Source organism: Rana temporaria, chromosome 5 (assembly GCF_905171775.1).
Source record: "Rana temporaria chromosome 5, aRanTem1.1, whole genome shotgun sequence".
NCBI classification, from domain to species: Eukaryota; Metazoa; Chordata; class Amphibia; order Anura; family Ranidae; genus Rana; species Rana temporaria.
Genome location: NC_053493.1, coordinates 350,381 through 368,493, shown reverse-complemented (window position 1 = coordinate 368,493; position 18,113 = coordinate 350,381). Strand labels below are relative to the sequence as shown.

Below are 18,113 nucleotides of genomic sequence, written 5' to 3'. Positions count from 1 at the left end.
AGCCCAGGATACAGCACGGCCCGGACAGGGCTCAGGACACAGCACGGCCGGGACAGAGCCCAATACACAGCATGGGCGGGACATGGCCCAGGACACATCATGACCAGGATATAACCCAGTACACAGCATGGACGGGACAGGGCCCAGGACACAGCATGGGCGGGACAGGGCCCAGGACACAGTATGGGCGGGACATGGTCCAGGAGAGGCGGGTTGAGGGTGTCTGAGGGGCGTTGAGGGTGGCTGGGGCGGGTTGAGGGGCATTGAGGGTGTCTGAGGGGCGTTGAGGGTGTCTGAGGGGTTGAGGGTTACTAGGGTGGGCTGAGGGTGTTTGAGGGGCATTGAGGGTGTCTGAGGGGCATTAAGGGTGGCTGAGGCGGGTTGAGGGGCATTGAGGGTGTCTGAGGGGCGTTGAGGGTGTCTGAGGGGTTGAGGGTTACTAGGGCAGGTTGAGGGTGTCTGAGGGGCATTGAGGGTGGCTGAGGCGGGTTAAGGGGCATTGAGGGTGTCTGAGGGGCATTGAGGGTGGCTGAGGCGGGTTAAGGGGCATTGAGGGTGTCTGAGGGGGGTTGAGGGTGTCTGAGGGGTTGAGGGTGGCTAGGGCGGGTTGAGGGTGTCTGAGGGGCATTGAGGGTGTCTGGGGGGCATTTAGGGTGTCTGAGGGGCATTGAGGGTGGCTGAGGCGGGTTGAGGGGGGTTGAGGGTGTCTTATGGGGGTTGAGGGTGACGGAGAGGCGGGGGTAGTTATTATTTTGCCCTCTTATAAAGCCTTGCCAATAAGAAATAAGAAAAGATAGTGATGATGGAATTGTGATGATGGAATTGGATACATTTGTAACATTATGAATTCCTCAGAATATATTTGTGCAGATTGATACGATTGGCCGGATTCTTGGATCGGATCGCTCTCTACAGACAGATCTGGATGTAGAAGTGACAAGTCATCGATTTTTCTGTCAATGACTGACTGTTCCTTATCTCTCCCCAGCACACCGGAGTTGCCTTGACCTGGAGGAAAGAGTTAACGTGTCACCGAGTGGCACATGGACTGCAGGGCGTCTTGGCACAGGGCGGAGGAGCGTCTCCTCAGGTAAATGAGAGAAGGGGAGGGAGGGGGATGATAATGACAACCTGCACTATGCACACTATCACAGCCGCTCAGCCAATCACAGGCCACTGCCAGCAACATGGAGAGTCAGCACTGCATCTCTCCTGGGTCACTTTGTGCCCGGGTACTGGAAGGTACTGGTCCCCCCTCTCCATACCCCCTCATCCATAAAGAGCCATGACCCCCTCCCTGCTCTGGCCATGCCTGGCTGTGCTGCCCCTCCTGTGCCCGGCTGTGCTGGGGACCCCTTTCCAGAAGGTGTTGGACCTGCTCGCTCCCGGAGACTCTTCTCTCAATCTCACCTCTGTGACGGCTCTTATAAAGCGGCTGGAGGAGCGTGTGCAGTGCGGAAACGTGTCGTGTGAAAAGGTGAGTGATGGGGAGCAGTAGAGGAACCGAGTGCAAAAAGAGAAAAAATCTGAGCGACAGGCAGAGCAAAGTGCAGGAGGGGCCATAAAATGATTCACCGTCCCGCAATCCCAGATAAGAGCCCAGAAATCACCACAGAGCTGGCGTAATCATAGGGACAGGGGTCCGCAATTATCATAGGGACAGGGGTCCGCAATTATCATAGGGCCAGGGGTCCGCAATTATCATAGGGACAGGGGTCCGCAATTATCATAGGGCCAGGGGTCCGCAATTATCATAGGGACAGGGGTCCGCAATTATCATAGGGACAGGGGTCCGCAATTATCATAGGGCCAGGGGTCCGCAATTATCATAGGGACAGGGGTCCGCAATTATCATAGGGACAGGGGTCCGCAATTATCATAGGACCAGGGGTCCTAAATTATCATAGGGCCAGGGGTCCACAATTATCATAGGGACAGGGGTCCGCAATTATCATAGGGACAGGGGTCCAGAATTATTATAGGGACAGGGGTCCGCAATTATCATAGGGACAGGGGTCCGCAATTATCATAGGGACAGGGGTCCGCAATTATCATAGGGCCAGGGGTCCACAATTATCATAGGGACAGGGGTCCGCAATTATCATAGGGCCAGGGGTCCGCAATTATCATAGGGACAGGGGTCCGCAATTATCATAGGGACAGGGGTCCGCAATTATCATAGGGACAGGGGTCCTAAATTATTATAGGGACAGGGGTCCGCAATTATCATAGGGCCAGGGGTCCACAATTATCATAGGGACAGGGGTCCGCAATTATCATAGGGACAGGGGTCCGCAATTATTATAGGGACAGGGGTCCTAAATTATCATAGGGACAGGGGTCCAGAATTATTATAGGGACAGGGGTCCTGAATTATCATAGGGACAGGGGTCCGCAATTATCATAGGGCCAGGGGTCCGCAATTATCATAGGGACAGGGGTCCTGAATTATTATAGGGACAGGGGTCCTGAATTATTATAGGGACAGGGGTCCTGAATTATTATAGGGACAGGGGTCCTGAATTATTATAGGGCCAGGGGTCCGCAATTATCATAGGGACAGGGGTCCAGAATTATTATAGGGCCAGGGGTCCGCAATTATCATAGGGACAGGGGTCCAGAATTATTATAGGGCCAGGGGTCCGCAATTATCATAGGGACAGGGGTCCAGAATTATTATAGGGACAGGGGTCCTAAATTATTATAGGGACTGGGGTCCTAAATTATTATAGGGACGGGGTCCTAAATTATTATAGGGACAGGGGTCCTAAATTATTATAGGGACAGGGGTCCTAAATTATTATAGGGACAGGGGTCCTAAATTATTATAGGGACAGGGGTCCTGAATTATTATAGGGACAGGGGTCCTGAATTATTATAGGGACAGGGGTCCTGAATTATTATAGGGACAAGGGTCCAGGGTCCTGAATTATTATAGGGACAGGGGTTCAGAATTATTATAGGGACAATGGTCCAGAATTATTTTTGGGTGAGGGGTCCAGAATTATCATAGGGTCAGGGGTCCTGAATTGTTTTTGGGTGAGGGGTCCAGAATTATCATCGGGTCAGGGGTCCTGAATTGTTATAGGGTGAGTGGTCTGGGATAGAATTATTATAGGGTTGGGGTCTGGGATAGGAATATTATAGGGTGAGGGGTCTGGGATAGGATTATTATAGGGTGAGGGGTCTGGGATCGGACTATTAGAGGATGAGGGGTCTGGGATAGAAATATTATAGGGTGAGGGGTCTGGGATAGCAATATTATAGGGTGAGGGGTCTGGGATAGGATTATTATGGGGTGAGGAGTCTGGGATAGGAATATTATAGGGTGAAGGGTCTGGGAGAGGAATATTCTAGGGGGAGGGGTCTGGGATAGGAATATTATGGGGTGAAGGGTCTGGGATAGGAATATTATAGGGTGAAGGGTCTGGGAGAGGAATATTCTAGGGGGAGGGGTCTGGGATAGGAATATTATGGGGTGTGGGGTCTGGGATAGGAATATTATAGGGTGAGGGGTCTGGGATAGGATTATTATAGGGTGAGGGGTCTGGGATAGGATTATTATGGGGTGAAGGGTCTGGGATAGGAATATTATGGGGTGTGGGGTCTGGGATAGGAATATTATGGGGTGAGGGGTCTGGGATAGGAATATTATGGGGTGTGGGGTCTGGGATAGGAATATTATAGGGTGAGGGGTCTGGGATATGAATATTATGGGGTGAGGGGTCTGGGATCGGAATATTATAGGGTGAGGGGTCTGGGATAGGAATATTATATGGTGAGGGGTCTGGGATAGGATTATTATAGGGTGAAGGGTCTGGGATAGGATTATTATGGGGTGAGGGGTCTGTGATAGGATTATTATGGGGTGAGGGGTCTGGGATAGAAATATTATTGTGTGAGGGGTCTGGGATAGGATTATTATGGGATGAGGGGTCTGGGATAGAAATATTATTGTGTGAGGGGTCTGGGATAGGATTATTATGGGGTGAGGGGTCTGGGATAGAAATATTATTATGTGAGGGGTCTGGGATTGGATTATTATAGGGTGAGGGGTCTGGGATAGGAATATTATAGGGTGAGGGGTCTGGGATAGGATTATTATGGGGTGAGGGGTCTGGGATAGGAATATTATAGGGTGAGGGGTCTGGGATAGGAATATTATAGGGTGAGGGTCTGGGATAGGAATATTATAGGGCGAGGGTCTGGGATAGGATTATTATAGGGTGAGGGGTCTGGGATAGGAATATTATAGGGTGAGGGGTCTGTGATAGGAATATTATAGGGTGAGGGGTCTGGGATAGGAATATTATAGGGTGAGGGGTCTGGGATAGGAATATTATATGGTGAGGGGTCTGGGATAGGATTATTATAGGGTGAAGGGTCTGGGATAGGATTATTATGGGGTGAGGGGTCTGGGATAGGAATATTATAGTGTGAGGGGTCTGGGATAGGATTATTATAGGGTGAGGGGTCTGGGATTGGATTATTATGGGGTGAGGGGTCTGGGATATGAATATTATAGGGTGAGGGTTCTGGGGTAGGATTATTATAGGGTGAGGGGTCTGGGATAGGATTATTATGGGGTGAGGGGTCTGGGATAGGAATATTATAGTGTGAGGGGTCTGGGATAGGATTATTATAGGGTGAGGGGTCTGGGATTGGATTATTATGGGGTGAGGGGTCTGGGATATGAATATTATAGGGTGAGGGTTCTGGGGTAGGATTATTATAGGGTGAGGGGTCTGGGATTGGATTATTATGGGGTGAGGGGTCTGGGATAGGAATATTATAGTGTGAGGGGTCTGGGATAGGAATATTATATGGTGAGGGGTCTGGGATAGGATTATTATAGGGTGAAGGGTCTGGGATAGGATTATTATGGGGTGAGGGGTCTGGGATAGGATTATTATAGGGTGAGGGGTCTGGGATATGAATATTATAGGGTGAGGGGTCTAGGTTCGGAATATTATAGGGTGAGGATTCTGGGATAGGAATATTATAGGGTGAGGGGTCTGCGATAGGAATATTATAGGGCGAGGGTCTGTCTGGGATAGGAATATTATGGGGTGAGGGGTCTGGGATAGGATTATTATAGGGTGAGGGGTCTGGGATAGGAATATTATGGGATGAGGGGTCTGGGATAGGAATATTATGCAATGAGGGGTCTGGGATAGGAATTTTATGGGGTGAGGGGTCTGGGATAGAATTATTATAGGGTGAGGGGGTCTGGGATAGGAATATTATAGGGTGAGGGGGTCTGGGATAGGAATATTATAGGGTGAGGGGTCTGGGATAGGATTATTATAGGGTGAGGGGTCTGGGATAGGAATATTATAGGGTGAGGGGTCTGGGATAGGAATATTATAGGGTGAGGGGGTCTGGGATAGGAATATTATAGGGTGAGGAGTCTGGGATAGGAATATTATGGGATGAGGGGTCTGGGATAGGAATTTTATAGGGTGAGGGGTCTGAGATAGAATTATTATAGGGTGAAGGGTCTGGGATAGGATTATTATAGGGTGAAGGGTCTGGGATAGGATTATTATAGGGTGAGGGGTCTGGGATAGGATTATTATAGGGTGAGGGGTCTGGGATAGGAATATTATGGGGTGAGGGGTCTGGGATAGGATTATTATAGGGTGAGGGGTCTGGGATCGGAATATTATAGGGTGAGGATTCTGGGATAAGAATATTATAGGGTGAAGGGTCTGGGATAGGATTATTATAGGGTGAAGGGTCTGGGATAGGATTATTATAGGGTGAGGGGTCTGGGATCGGAATATTATAGGGTGAGGATTCTGGGATAAGAATATTATAGGGTGAAGGGTCTGGGATAGGATTATTATAGGGTGAAGGGTCTGGGATAGGAATATTATAGGGTGAGGGGTCTGGGATAGGATTATTATAGGGTGAGGGGTCTGGGATAGGAATATTATAGGGTGTGGGGTCTGGGATAGGAATATTATAGGGTGAGGGGTCTGGGATAGGAATATTATAGGGTGAGGGGTCTGGGATAGGAATATTATAGGGTGAGGATTCTGGGATAGGATTATTATAGGGTGAAGGGTCTGGGATAGAATTATTATAGGGTGAGGGTCTGGGATATGAATATTATAGGGTGAGGGGTCTGGGATAGGAATATTATGGGGTGAGGGGTCTGGGATAGGATTATTATAGGGTGAGGGGTCTGGGATAGGAATATTATGGGATGAGGGGTCTGGGATAGGAATATTATGCAATGAGGGGTCTGGGATAGGAATTTTATGGGGTGAGGGGTCTGGGATAGAATTATTATAGGGTGGGGTCTGGGATAGGATTATTATAGGGTGAGGGGTCTGGGATAGGAATATTATGGGGTGAGGGGTCTGGGATAGGAATATTATAGGGTGAAGGGTCTGGGATAGGATTATTATAGGGTGAAGGGTCTGGGATAGGATTATTATAGGGTGAGGGGTCTGGGATCGGAATATTATAGGGTGAGGATTCTGGGATAAGAATATTATAGGGTGAAGGGTCTGGGATAGGATTATTATAGGGTGAAGGGTCTGGGATAGGAATATTATAGGGTGAGGGGTCTGGGATAGGATTATTATAGGGTGAGGGGTCTGGGATAGGAATATTATAGGGTGTGGGGTCTGGGATAGGAATATTATAGGGTGAGGGGTCTGGGATAGGAATATTATAGGGTGAGGGGTCTGGGATAGGATTATTATAGGGTGAGGGGTCTGGGATAGGAATATTATAGGGTAAGGGGTCTGGGATAGGATTATTATGGGGTGAGGAGTCTGGGATAGGATTATTATAGGGTGAGGGGTCTGGGATATGATTATTATAGGGTGAGGGGTCTGGGATAGGAATATTATAGTGTGAGGGGTCTGGGATAGGAATATTATAGGGTGAGGGGTCTGGGATAGGATTATTATAGGGTGAGGGGTCTGGGATAGGAATATTATAGTGTGAAGGGTCTGGGATAGAATTATTATAGGGTGAGGGGTCTGGGATAGGAATATTATAGAGTGAGGGGTCTGGGATAGGAATATTATAGGGTGAAGGGTCTGGGAGAGGAATATTATAGGGTGAGGGGTCTGGGATAGGAATATTATATGGTGAGGGGTCTGGGATAGGATTATTATAGGGTGAGGGGTCTGGGATAGGATTATTATAGGGTGAGGGGTCTGGGATAGGAATATTATAGGGTGAGGGGTCTGGGATAGGATTATTATAGGGTGAGGGGTCTGGGATAGGAATATTATAGGGTGTGGGGTCTGGGATAGGAATATTATAGGGTGAGGGGTCTGGGATAGGATTATTATAGGGTGAGGGGTCTGGGATAGGATTATTATAGGGTGAGGGGTCTGGGATAGGAATATTATAGGGTGAGGGTCTGGGATAGGAATATTATAGGGTGAGGGTCTGGGATAGGAATATTATAGGGTGAGGGTCTGGGATAGGAATATTATAGGGTGAGGGTCTGGGATAGAAATCACCACAGATCTGGTGTAATCATAGGGCCAGGGGTCCTAAATTATTATAGGGACAGGGGTCCAGAATTATTATAGGGACAGGGGTCCTGAATTATTATAGGGACAGTGAGGGGTCTGGGATAGGAATATTATAGGATGAGGGGTCTGGGATAGGAATATTATGGGGTGAGGGGTCTGTGGTAGGAATATTATAGGGTGAGGGGTCTGGGATAGGATTATTATGGGGTGAGGGGTCTGGGATAGGAATATTATAGGGTGAGGGGTCTGGGATAGGATTATTATGGGGTGAGGGGTCTGGGATAGGAATATTATTGGGTGAGGGGTCTGGGATAGGAATATTATAGGGTGAGGGGTCTGGGATAGGATTATTATGGGGTGAGGGGTCTGGGATAGGAATATTATTTGAATATAATGTATTTTCTCTGGAACGTTCTTCCTTCTTCCTCGTTGTCTCAGGGATTAGGAGTCATTACACAACGATCGCTCTGATTCGGGGTGTTGTGTATGTTGTTCCTCCTCGTTGTCTCAGGGATTCGGGGTGTTGTGTAGGTTGTTCCTCATTGTTGTCTCAGGGATTCGGGGTGTTGTGTAGGTTGTTCCTCCTCGTTGTCTCAGGGATTCGGGGTGTTGTGTAGGTTGTTCCTCCTCGTTGTCTCAGGGATTCGGGGTGTTGTGTAGGTTGTTCCTCCTTGTTGTCTCAGGGATTCGGGGTGTTGGGTATATTGTTCCTCCTCGTTGTCTCAGGGATTCGGGGTGTTGTGTAGGTTGTTCCTCCTCGTTGTCTCAGGGATTCGGGGTGTTGTGTAGGTTGTTCCTCCTCGTTGTCTCAGGGATTCGGGGTGTTGTGTAGGTTGTTCCTCCTCGTTGTCTCAGGGATTCGGGGTGTTGTGTAGGTTGTTCCTCATTGTTGTCTCAGGGATTCGGGGTGTTGTGTAGGTTGTTCCTCCTCGTTGTCTCAGGGATTCGGGGTGTTGTGTAGGTTGTTCCTCATTGTTGTCTCAGGGATTCGGGGTGTTGTGTAGGTTGTTCCTCCTTGTTGTCTCAGGGATTCGGAGTGTTGGGTATGTTGTTCCTCCTCGTTGTATCAGGGATTCGGGGTAGGGTTGCCACCTCATCCCTTTAAAACCGAACACATATTAATTACACAGGTTCTCTGGCTGATTAATGTGGTAATTAAACTCACTTGTTGCCTTATCTGCATTCAATTAGCCTCAGAACCTGTGTAATTCATATGTGTTTGGGTTTAAAGGGATGAGGTGGCAACTCTAATTCGGGGTGTTGTGTAGGTTGTTCCTCCTTGTTGTCTCAGGGATTCGGAGTGTTGGGTATGTTGTTCCTCATTGTTGTCTCAGGGGATTCGGGGTGTTGTGTAGGTTGTTCCTCATTGTTGTCTGAGGGGATTCGGGGTGTTGTGTATGTTGTTCCTCCTCGTTGTCTCAGGGATTCGGGGTGTTGTGTATGTTGTTCCTCCTCGTTGTCTCAGGGATTCGGGGTGTTGTGTAGGTTGTTCCTCCTTGTTGTCTCAGGGATTCGGGGTGTTGTGTAGGTTGTTCCTCCTCATTGTCTCAGGGATTCGGGGTGTTGTGTAGGTTGTTCCTCCTTGTTGTCTGAGGGGATTCGGGGTGTTGTGTATGTTGTTCCTCCTCGTTGTCTCAGGGATTCGGGGTGTTGTGTAGGTTGTTCCTCCTCGTTGTCTCAGGGATTCGGGGTGTTGTGTAGGTTGTTCCTCCTCGTTGTCTCAGGGATTCGGGGTGTTGTGTAGGTTGTTCCTCCTCGTTGTCTCAGGGATTCGGGGTGTTGTGTAGGTTGTTCCTCATTGTTGTCTCAGGGATTCGGGGTGTTGTGTAGGTTGTTCCTCCTCGTTGTCTCAGGGATTCGGGGTGTTGTGTAGGTTGTTCCTCATTGTTGTCTCAGGGATTCGGGGTGTTGTGTAGGTTGTTCCTCCTCGTTGTCTCAGGGATTCGGGGTGTTGTGTATGTTGTTCCTCCTCGTTGTATCAGGGATTCGGGGTAGGGTTGCCACCTCATCCCTTTAAAACCGAACACATATTAATTACACAGGTTCTCTGGCTGATTAATGTGGTAATTAAACTCACTTGTTGCCTTATCTGCATTCAATTAGCCTCAGAACCTGTGTAATTCATATGTGTTTGGGTTTAAAGGGATGAGGTGGCAACTCTAATTCGGGGTGTTGTGTAGGTTGTTCCTCCTTGTTGTCTCAGGGATTCGGAGTGTTGGGTATGTTGTTCCTCATTGTTGTCTCAGGGGATTCGGGGTGTTGTGTAGGTTGTTCCTCATTGTTGTCTGAGGGGATTCGGGGTGTTGTGTATGTTGTTCCTCCTCGTTGTCTCAGGGATTCGGGGTGTTGTGTATGTTGTTCCTCCTCGTTGTCTCAGGGATTCGGGGTGTTGTGTAGGTTGTTCCTCCTTGTTGTCTCAGGGATTCGGGGTGTTGTGTAGGTTGTTCCTCCTCATTGTCTCAGGGATTCGGGGTGTTGTGTAGGTTGTTCCTCCTTGTTGTCTGAGGGGATTCGGGGTGTTGTGTATGTTGTTCCTCCTCGTTGTCTCAGGGATTCGGGGTGTTGTGTATGTTGTTCCTCCTTGTTGTCTCAGGGATTCGGGGTGTTGTGTAGGTTGTTCCTCCTTGTTGTCTCAGGGATTCGGGGTGTTGTGTATGTTGTTCCTCCTCGTTGTCTCAGGGATTCGGGGTGTTGTGTAGGTTGTTCTTCCTCGTTGTCTCAGGGATTTGGGGTGTTGTGTAGGTTGTTCCTCATTGTTGTCTCAGGGGATTCGGGGTGTTGTGTAGGTTGTTCTTCCTCGTTGTCTCAGGGGATTCGGGGTGTTGTGTAGGTTGTTCTTCCTCGTTGTCTCAGGGGATTTGGGGTGTTGTGTAGGTTGTTCCTCATTGTTGTGTCATGGATTCGGGGTGTTGTGTAAGTTGTTCCTCATTGTTGTCTCAGGGATTCGGGGTGTTGTGTATGTTGTTCCTCCTCGTTGTCTCAGGGATTCGGTGTGGTGTGTAAGTTGTTCCTCCTCGTTGTCTCAGGGATTCGGGGTGTTGTGTAAGTTGTTCCTCCTCGTTGTCTCAGGGATTCGGTGTGTTGTGTAAGTTGTTCCTCCTCGTTGTCTCAGGGATTCGGGGTGTTGTGTAAGTTGTTCCTCCTCGTTGTCTCAGGGATTCGGGGTGTTGTGTAGGTTGTTCCTCCTCGTTGTCTCAGGGATTCGGGGTGTTGTGTATGCTGTTCCTCCTCGTTGTCTCAGGGATTCGGGGTGTTGTGTATGTTGTTCCTCCTCGTTGTCTCAGGGATTCGGGGTGTTGTGTATGTTGTTCCTCATTCTTGTCTCAGGGATTCGGGGTGTTGTGTAGGTTGTTCCTCCTCATTGTCTCAGGGATTCGGGGTGTTGTGTATGTTGTTCCTCATTCTTGTCTCAGGGATTCGGGGTGTTGGGTAGGTTGTTCCTCCTCGTTGTCTCAGGGATTCGGGGTGTTGTGTAAGTTGTTCCTCCTCGTTGTCTCAGGGATTCGGGGTGTTGTGTAGGTTGTTCCTCCTTGTTGTCTCAGGGATTCGGGGTGTTGTGTAGGTTGTTCCTCCTTGTTGTCTCAGGGATTCGGGGTGTTGTGTATGTTGTTCCTCCTCGTTGTCTCAGGGATTCGGGGTGTTGTGTAGGTTGTTCTTCCTCGTTGTCTCAGGGATTTGGGGTGTTGTGTAGGTTGTTCCTCATTGTTGTCTCAGGGGATTCGGGGTGTTGTGTAGGTTGTTCTTCCTCGTTGTCTCAGGGGATTCGGGGTGTTGTGTAGGTTGTTCTTCCTCGTTGTCTTAGGGGATTTGGGGTGTTGTGTAGGTTGTTCCTCATTGTTGTGTCATGGATTCGGGGTGTTGTGTAAGTTGTTCCTCATTGTTGTCTCAGGGATTCGGGGTGTTGTGTAAGTTGTTCCTCCTCGTTGTCTCAGGGATTCGGTGTGTTGTGTAAGTTGTTCCTCCTCGTTGTCTCAGGGATTCGGGGTGTTGTGTAAGTTGTTCCTCCTCGTTGTCTCAGGGATTCGGGGTGTTGTGTATGTTGTTCCTCCTCATTGTCTCAGGGGATTCGGGGTGTTGTGTATGTTGTTCCTCCTCATTGTTGTGTCATGGATTCGGGGTGTTGTGTAAGTTGTTCCTCATTGTTGTCTCAGGGATTCGGGGTGTTGTGTATGTTGTTCCTCCTCATTGTCTCAGGGGATTCGGGGTGTTGTGTATGTTGTTCCTCCTCATTGTTGTGTCATGGATTCGGGGTGTTGTGTAAGTTGTTCCTCCTCGTTGTCTCAGGGATTCGGGGTGTTGTGTATGTTGTTCCTCCTCATTGTCTCAGGGGATTCGGGGTGTTGTGTATGTTGTTCCTCCTCATTGTTGTGTCATGGATTCGGGGTGTTGTGTAAGTTGTTCCTCATTGTTGTCTCAGGGATTAGCAGTCATTACACAACGATCGCACTGATTCAGGGATTACGGGTTTTGTGTATTATGTAAATCTTTAGGTGCGGAGACACATGGCTGACCTCTGATATATACAGAATATTTCAGTAGGTTATGATAAGTTATGGGAAGGAAGCTCCTGCTGGCGGTTGTGGTCCCTGATTTTGGCCCCCGATCATTGTGTCCCTGAAGTGGTCTCAGTAGGGGGGTCTCTGCAATAGTCTTCTTACAGGGCTGATCCAATAATAGAACAATATAGAAAATAAGAGTCAGGTGGCCACCATTATAGTCATGTGACTGCGCCCAGCACCTTCTCTCCCATTACAGAGGATTATGGGTAGAAGTCCTGGCTTGTGTGGCACTGCCGTCTCTCTGTTATGTCACCATTATGTCAGTCTGCGGTTGTGTGAAATAATTGTGTGATTACCTGTCTATGTGGGGACCCCATAATTATCACAATTACGGTACTTACATAATTACATGTGTGTGTGACCGATGGTAATATTCTCCCGGTTATCACCCGTCAGCTCTTCTTCCATCCTATCATATAACCGCACACAGGTTGCAAAGGTCACAACGGTTCTTCCTCCTCTGTTGCCTAGTACACACGAGCGGGAAAAGATCCGTCGGAAATCCCGGGGGGAAAACTGAGAACCTGCTCGGTAACTCCCCCCCCCCCCCCCGTACACATGAGGCCCCGTACACACGGCCGAGGAACTCGACGTGCCAAGCACGTCGAGTTCCTCGGTGAGTTCAGGGATGAAGCCGCCGAGGAGCTCGGCGGGACGCCTTCTCCCATAGAACAACGAGAAAATAGAGAACATGTTCTCTATTTTCTCGACGAGTTCCTCGGCAGCTCCATCGGGCCAAAAGTGTACAGACGACAGAGTTTCTCGGCAGAATCCGGGTTTGACCGAGTTTCTCTGTGAATTCTGCCGAGAAACTCTGTCGTGTGTACGAGGCCTGAGAGGTTTTCCCATTGGGAAAACTCAGTTGAGAGCTTTGTTAGGGAATCCCGGCTGTGTGTATGCTCCATCGCAGTTCTTCCCATAGGAAAACTGCCGGGAAAAAGAGAGCAGGTTCTCTTTTTTTGTCCGGCGGTTATTGGGCAGTTTTCCTGTTGGAAAAACTGCGAGATTCCCGGCCAAAAGCTCTCCTCGCAGTTTTCCCGTCGGGAAATCCGGCCGTGTGTACGAGACTTGTGTCTGTTCAGTTCATTTCACCTTTATTAACGAATGACTTCCAGTCTCCACCTTCGTATGAGTTCCTTTCCACAGCCTCCAACAATGGTACTCTACAATTGTACAGCAAAAAGCCTTATCCTGCAAGGTCCAGGAGAAGGGAGTGCCAGCTCTCACATGGTCGGGTGTTGTGATCCAGAATTCAGGATTTGGAGATACACTCACATGGTCCGGTGCAGTGATCCAGAATTTGAGGTCTGGAGATCATCTCACTTAGTCGGGTACAGTGATCTGGAATTCAGGCTTTGGGGATCATCTCACATGGTCCGGTGTTGTGACCCAGAACCTAAAGTTTGAGTATCATCTCACATGGTCAGGTGTTGTGATCCAGAATTCAAGCTTTAGGGATCATCTCACATGGTCAGGTGTTGTGATCCAGAATTCAAGCTTTAGGGATCATCTCACATGGACAGGTGTTGTGACCCAGAATTTGAGGTTTGGGGATCATCTCGCATTGGTCCGGTGTTGTGATCCATAATTTGAGGTCTGGGGATCATCTTAGAAGGTCAGGTGTGGTGTGGTGATCAGGTCCCCCAGTGCCTCCAAGCATTCCCTGGGTCTTGTCCCAGAGTGGAGGAGTCCAGTCTGAGTGGGGCGAGCTGCCCTTCAGGCACAGGCTGCCATGTGGAGACCACAGGTGGGCAACCAGAGGGAGGAAAGCAGAGACCCGGATGCTTAGAAGAAGCAGATTGAGGGGACTTGCCAAAGATCTGCCTGGTATCACTGGAGGGCATTAGGGTGCCCACATGTCCCGGATTGCCCGGGACTGTTCCGCAATTGACATGTCTGTCCCGGGCACCTTCATTCTGGGACAATATAATGTCCCGGAATGAAATAGAGGACACAGCCACCCCCTACTAACTACTATTTCCGGAACAGTTTGCTAAGGCCATCTTGCAACCAGTGACAATTTACTCTCAGACAGTGAGACCGGGAGCGAGGCCTGCGCCTAGTGCAGCACTGCTGTCCCCACCCACCTAGGCACCTCCTCCTTCTCCAGCACCCAGCGGCAAGCAGCAGGGACTGGTGTGATCTTCACTCTCCAGATAATGACTCCACTCCTTTCCTTCTATGCTAGTGGCTCATGCAGAGGGAGTGACAGCAGTACTGTATCTGGTGGCAGACTATAGGTGGCAAGCTGCACTGCATCTGGTGGCAAGTGGCACATTCACCTGACAAATTACCCGCCACCAAATTCCCCACGCCCCCCCATCTTTTTGGGGGGGAAGGTGAATGGCACTTTGCAAATGTGGTCACCCTAATTCCCAATCTTCCTCTGTGTTTCTTTGTGTTGCTGTCCATCCTGCTCCGGTGATCTCCAGTGTTCTTCTCTCAGCGACCTTCGGTGTCTCCCTGTGTCTTCCTGCCTACAACCCGAGTCTCAGCACCTGTGTTATCCTCAGACCACTCCAGCGTAACTGTAACTTTTTCATTTAACTCATCCAGCACCCAGCCTTCCTGCACCCCTGTTGTTCCCTATGACTTCTAGCCAGCCACTCATTACCAGCACCTGTCCACTCTGAGTCTGCAGCCTACTTTAGTGTTTCCCCGTGCACCCCCAGTTTGCTTCCCCCCTCTCCATGTCCATACCTGTGATCCTGTGTGACCCTGTGCACACCTACCTGCTTCCAGTGGCTCTATGTGATTCAGCGAACCCCTGCCAGCCTGGACTGTACTCCCTACTGACCTATGATCTCAGCAGCACTGAACTGCAAGGGACTTTTTCCCGTATGACTGATCCTGTCCTAGGCAGCTGCCTGCACTGCTAACCAGGAACAAGTCAGAGGTCAGGGCAGACAACAGACACAAATAACCAGGAACAAGTCAGAGGTCAGGGTAGGCAGCAGACTCACATAACCAGAAACAAGCCATAAATCAGGACAGGCAGCAGACACAAATAACCAGGAACAAGCCAGAATAAAGCCAGGAACAAGCCAGGGATCAGGGCATGCAGCAGACATAAATAACCAGGAACAAGGCAGAGGTCAGGGCAGGCAGCAGACATGAATAAAGCTATGAACAAGCCAGGGATCAGGACAGGCAGCAGACACAAATAACCGGGAACAAGGCAGAGTTCAAGGCAGGCGGCAGACATTAATAAAGCCAGGGATCAGGGCAAGCAGTGGACATAAATAACTAGGAACAAGCCAGAAACAAAGCCAGGGATCAAGGCAGTCCTTCTGGGCTGTATACAGTGTCTTTGTGGGTATACAGGGACTCTGGGGGAGTACATGGTGACCATAGGGGAGTATATGGTGGCCATAGGGGAGTATATGGGGACTCTGGGGGAGTATATGGTGACCCTGGGGAGTATATGGTGACCCTGGGGGAGTATATGGTGACCCTGGGGAGTATATGGTGACCCTGGGGAGTATATGGTGACCCTGGGGAGTATATGGTGGCCCTAGGGAAGTATCTGGTGACCCTGTGGGAGTATATGGGGACCCTAGGGGAGTATATGGTGACCCTAGGGGAATATATGGTGACCCTAGGGGAATATATGGTAAAACTGGGGGAGTATATGGTGACCCTAGGGGAGTATCTGGTGACCCTGGGGGAGTATATGGGGACTCTGGGGGAGTATATGGTGACCCTAGGGGAGTATATGGTGACCCTAGGGGAGTATATGCTGACCCTAGGGGAGTATATGGTGACCCTGGGGAGTATCTGGTGACCCTGGGGGAGTATATGGTGACCCTAGGGGAGTATCTGGTGACCCTGTGGGAGTATATGGGGACCCTAGGGGAGTATATGGTGACCCTAGGGGAATATATGGTGACCCTAGGGGAATATATGGTAAAACTGGGGAGTATATGGTGACCCTAGGGGAGTATCTGGTTACCCTGGGGGAGTATATGGGGACTCTGGGGAGTATATGGTGACCCTGGGGAGTATCTGGTGACCCTGGGGGAGTATCTGGTGACCCTGGGGGAGTATATGGTGACCCTAGGGGAGTATATGGTGACCCTAGGGGAGTATATGGTGACCCTGGGGGAGTATATGGTGACCCTGGGGGAGTATATGGTGACCCTAGGGGAGTATATGGTGACCCTAGGGGAGTATATGGTGACCCTGTGGGAGTATCTGGTGACCCTGGGGGAGTATATGGTGACCCTGGTGGAGTATCTGGTGACCCTGGGGGAGTATATGGTGACCCTAGGGGAGTATATGGTGACCCTGGGGGAGTATATGGTGACCCTAGGGGAGTATATGGTGACCCTGGGGGAGTATATGGTGACCCTAGGGGAGTATATGGTGACCCTGGGGGAGTATCTGGTGACCCTAGGGGAGTATATGGTGACCCTGGGGGAGTATATGGTGACCCTGGGGGAGTATATGGTGACCCTGGGGGAGTATCTGGTGACCCTAGGGGAGTATATGGTGACCCTAGGGGAGTATATGGTGACCCTGGTGGAGTATATGGTGACCCTAGGGGAGTATATGGTGACCCTGGGGGAGTATCTGGTGACCCAGGTGGAGTATATGGGGACCCCAGGGGAGTATATGGTGACCCCGGGGGAGTATATGGTGACCCTAGGGGAGTATATGGTGACCCTAGGGGAGTATATGGTGACCCTGGGGAGTATCTGGTGACCCTGGGGGAGTATATGGTGACCCTGGTGGAGTATATGGTGACCCTGGGGGAGTATATGGTGACCCTGGGGGAGTATATGGTGACCCTAGGGGAATATATGGTGACCCTGGGGGAGTATATGGTGACCCTAGGGGAGTATATGGTGACCCTAGGGGAGTATATGGTGACCCTAGGGGAGTATATGGTGACCCTAGGGGAGTATATGGTGACCCTAGCGGAGTATATGGTGACCCTGGGGGAGTATATGGTGACCCTGGGGGAGTATATGGTGACCCTAGGGGGGTATATGGTGACCCTAGGGGGGTATATGGTGACCCTAGGGGAGTATATGGTGACCCTGGGGGAGTATATGGTGACCCTAGGGGAGTATATGGTGACTGTGTGGTTAGTGAGCTGTGTGGGAAGGGTGGAAATCCTTTCTAGAAATGGAATCTGAGAACAGGGCGATCCCAACTGACTGTGAAACCCAATATATGTACTGAAATCAGAAGGCTGGGAGCAGAGCGATCGTATATTTGTAATGCATCGACAAGTTATAAATAGCCTGACTACGCCTGATATAATTATATATTAACAACGTTACCACACAGGTCCAATTTATTCCTCTAAATATAGAACAAGTGAAGAATGAAAACTAACATTCAGAAATTATGACAGGTCACAGCAATAGTGATCTCAGTGTTTGTCCAATCCTCCTCAGGTTCTTGTGGTCATCTCACGTTGAGTTTGATGGTCAGTGTGATGGGCAGTGTGATTGGCAGTGTGATGGGCAGTGTGATGGGCAGTGTGATTGGCAGTGTGATGGGTAGTGTGATGGGCAGTGTGATGGGCAGTATTATGGTCAGTGTGATGGGCAGTATTATGGTCAGTATGAAGGTCAGTGTGATGGGCAGTGTGATGGGCAGTGTGAAGGTCAGTGTGATGGTCAGTGTGATGGTCAGTATGAAGGTCAGTGTGATGGGCAGTGTGACGGTCAGTGTGATGGTCAGTGTGATGGGCAGTGTGATGGGCAGTGTGATGGGCAGTGTGATGGGCAGTATTATGGTCAGTGTGATGGGCAGTATTATGGTCAGTATGAAGGTCAGTGTGAAGGTCAGTGTGATGGGCAGTGTGATGGTCAGTATGAAGGTCAGTGTGATGGTCAGTATGAAGGTCAGTGTGATGGGCAGTGTGATGGTCAGTGTGATGGTCAGTGTGATGGGCAGTGTGATGGGCAGTGTGATGGTCAGTGTGATGGTCAGTGTGACGGTCAGTGTGAAGGTCAGTGTGATGGGCAGTGTGATGGTCAGTGTGATGGTCAGTGTGATGGTCAGTGTGATGGGCAGTGTGATTGTCAGTGTGATG

General features: G+C 49.7%; 1 protein-coding gene across 1 annotated transcript in view; it reads left to right on the top strand.

Annotated features, from left to right (window-relative positions):
- The first annotated feature begins 1,166 nt into the window (after nt 1-1,166).
- Nucleotides 1,167-18,113, top strand: part of SLC39A4 (solute carrier family 39 member 4) — a 76,458-nt gene continuing 59,511 nt past the window's right edge. Inside the window, exon 1 of the mRNA XM_040352062.1 lies at nt 1,167-1,477. Within this exon, the coding sequence (XP_040207996.1) occupies nt 1,286-1,477 (192 nt within the window). The 5' untranslated portion in view covers nt 1,167-1,285. The remainder of the gene's footprint in view (nt 1,478-18,113) is intronic.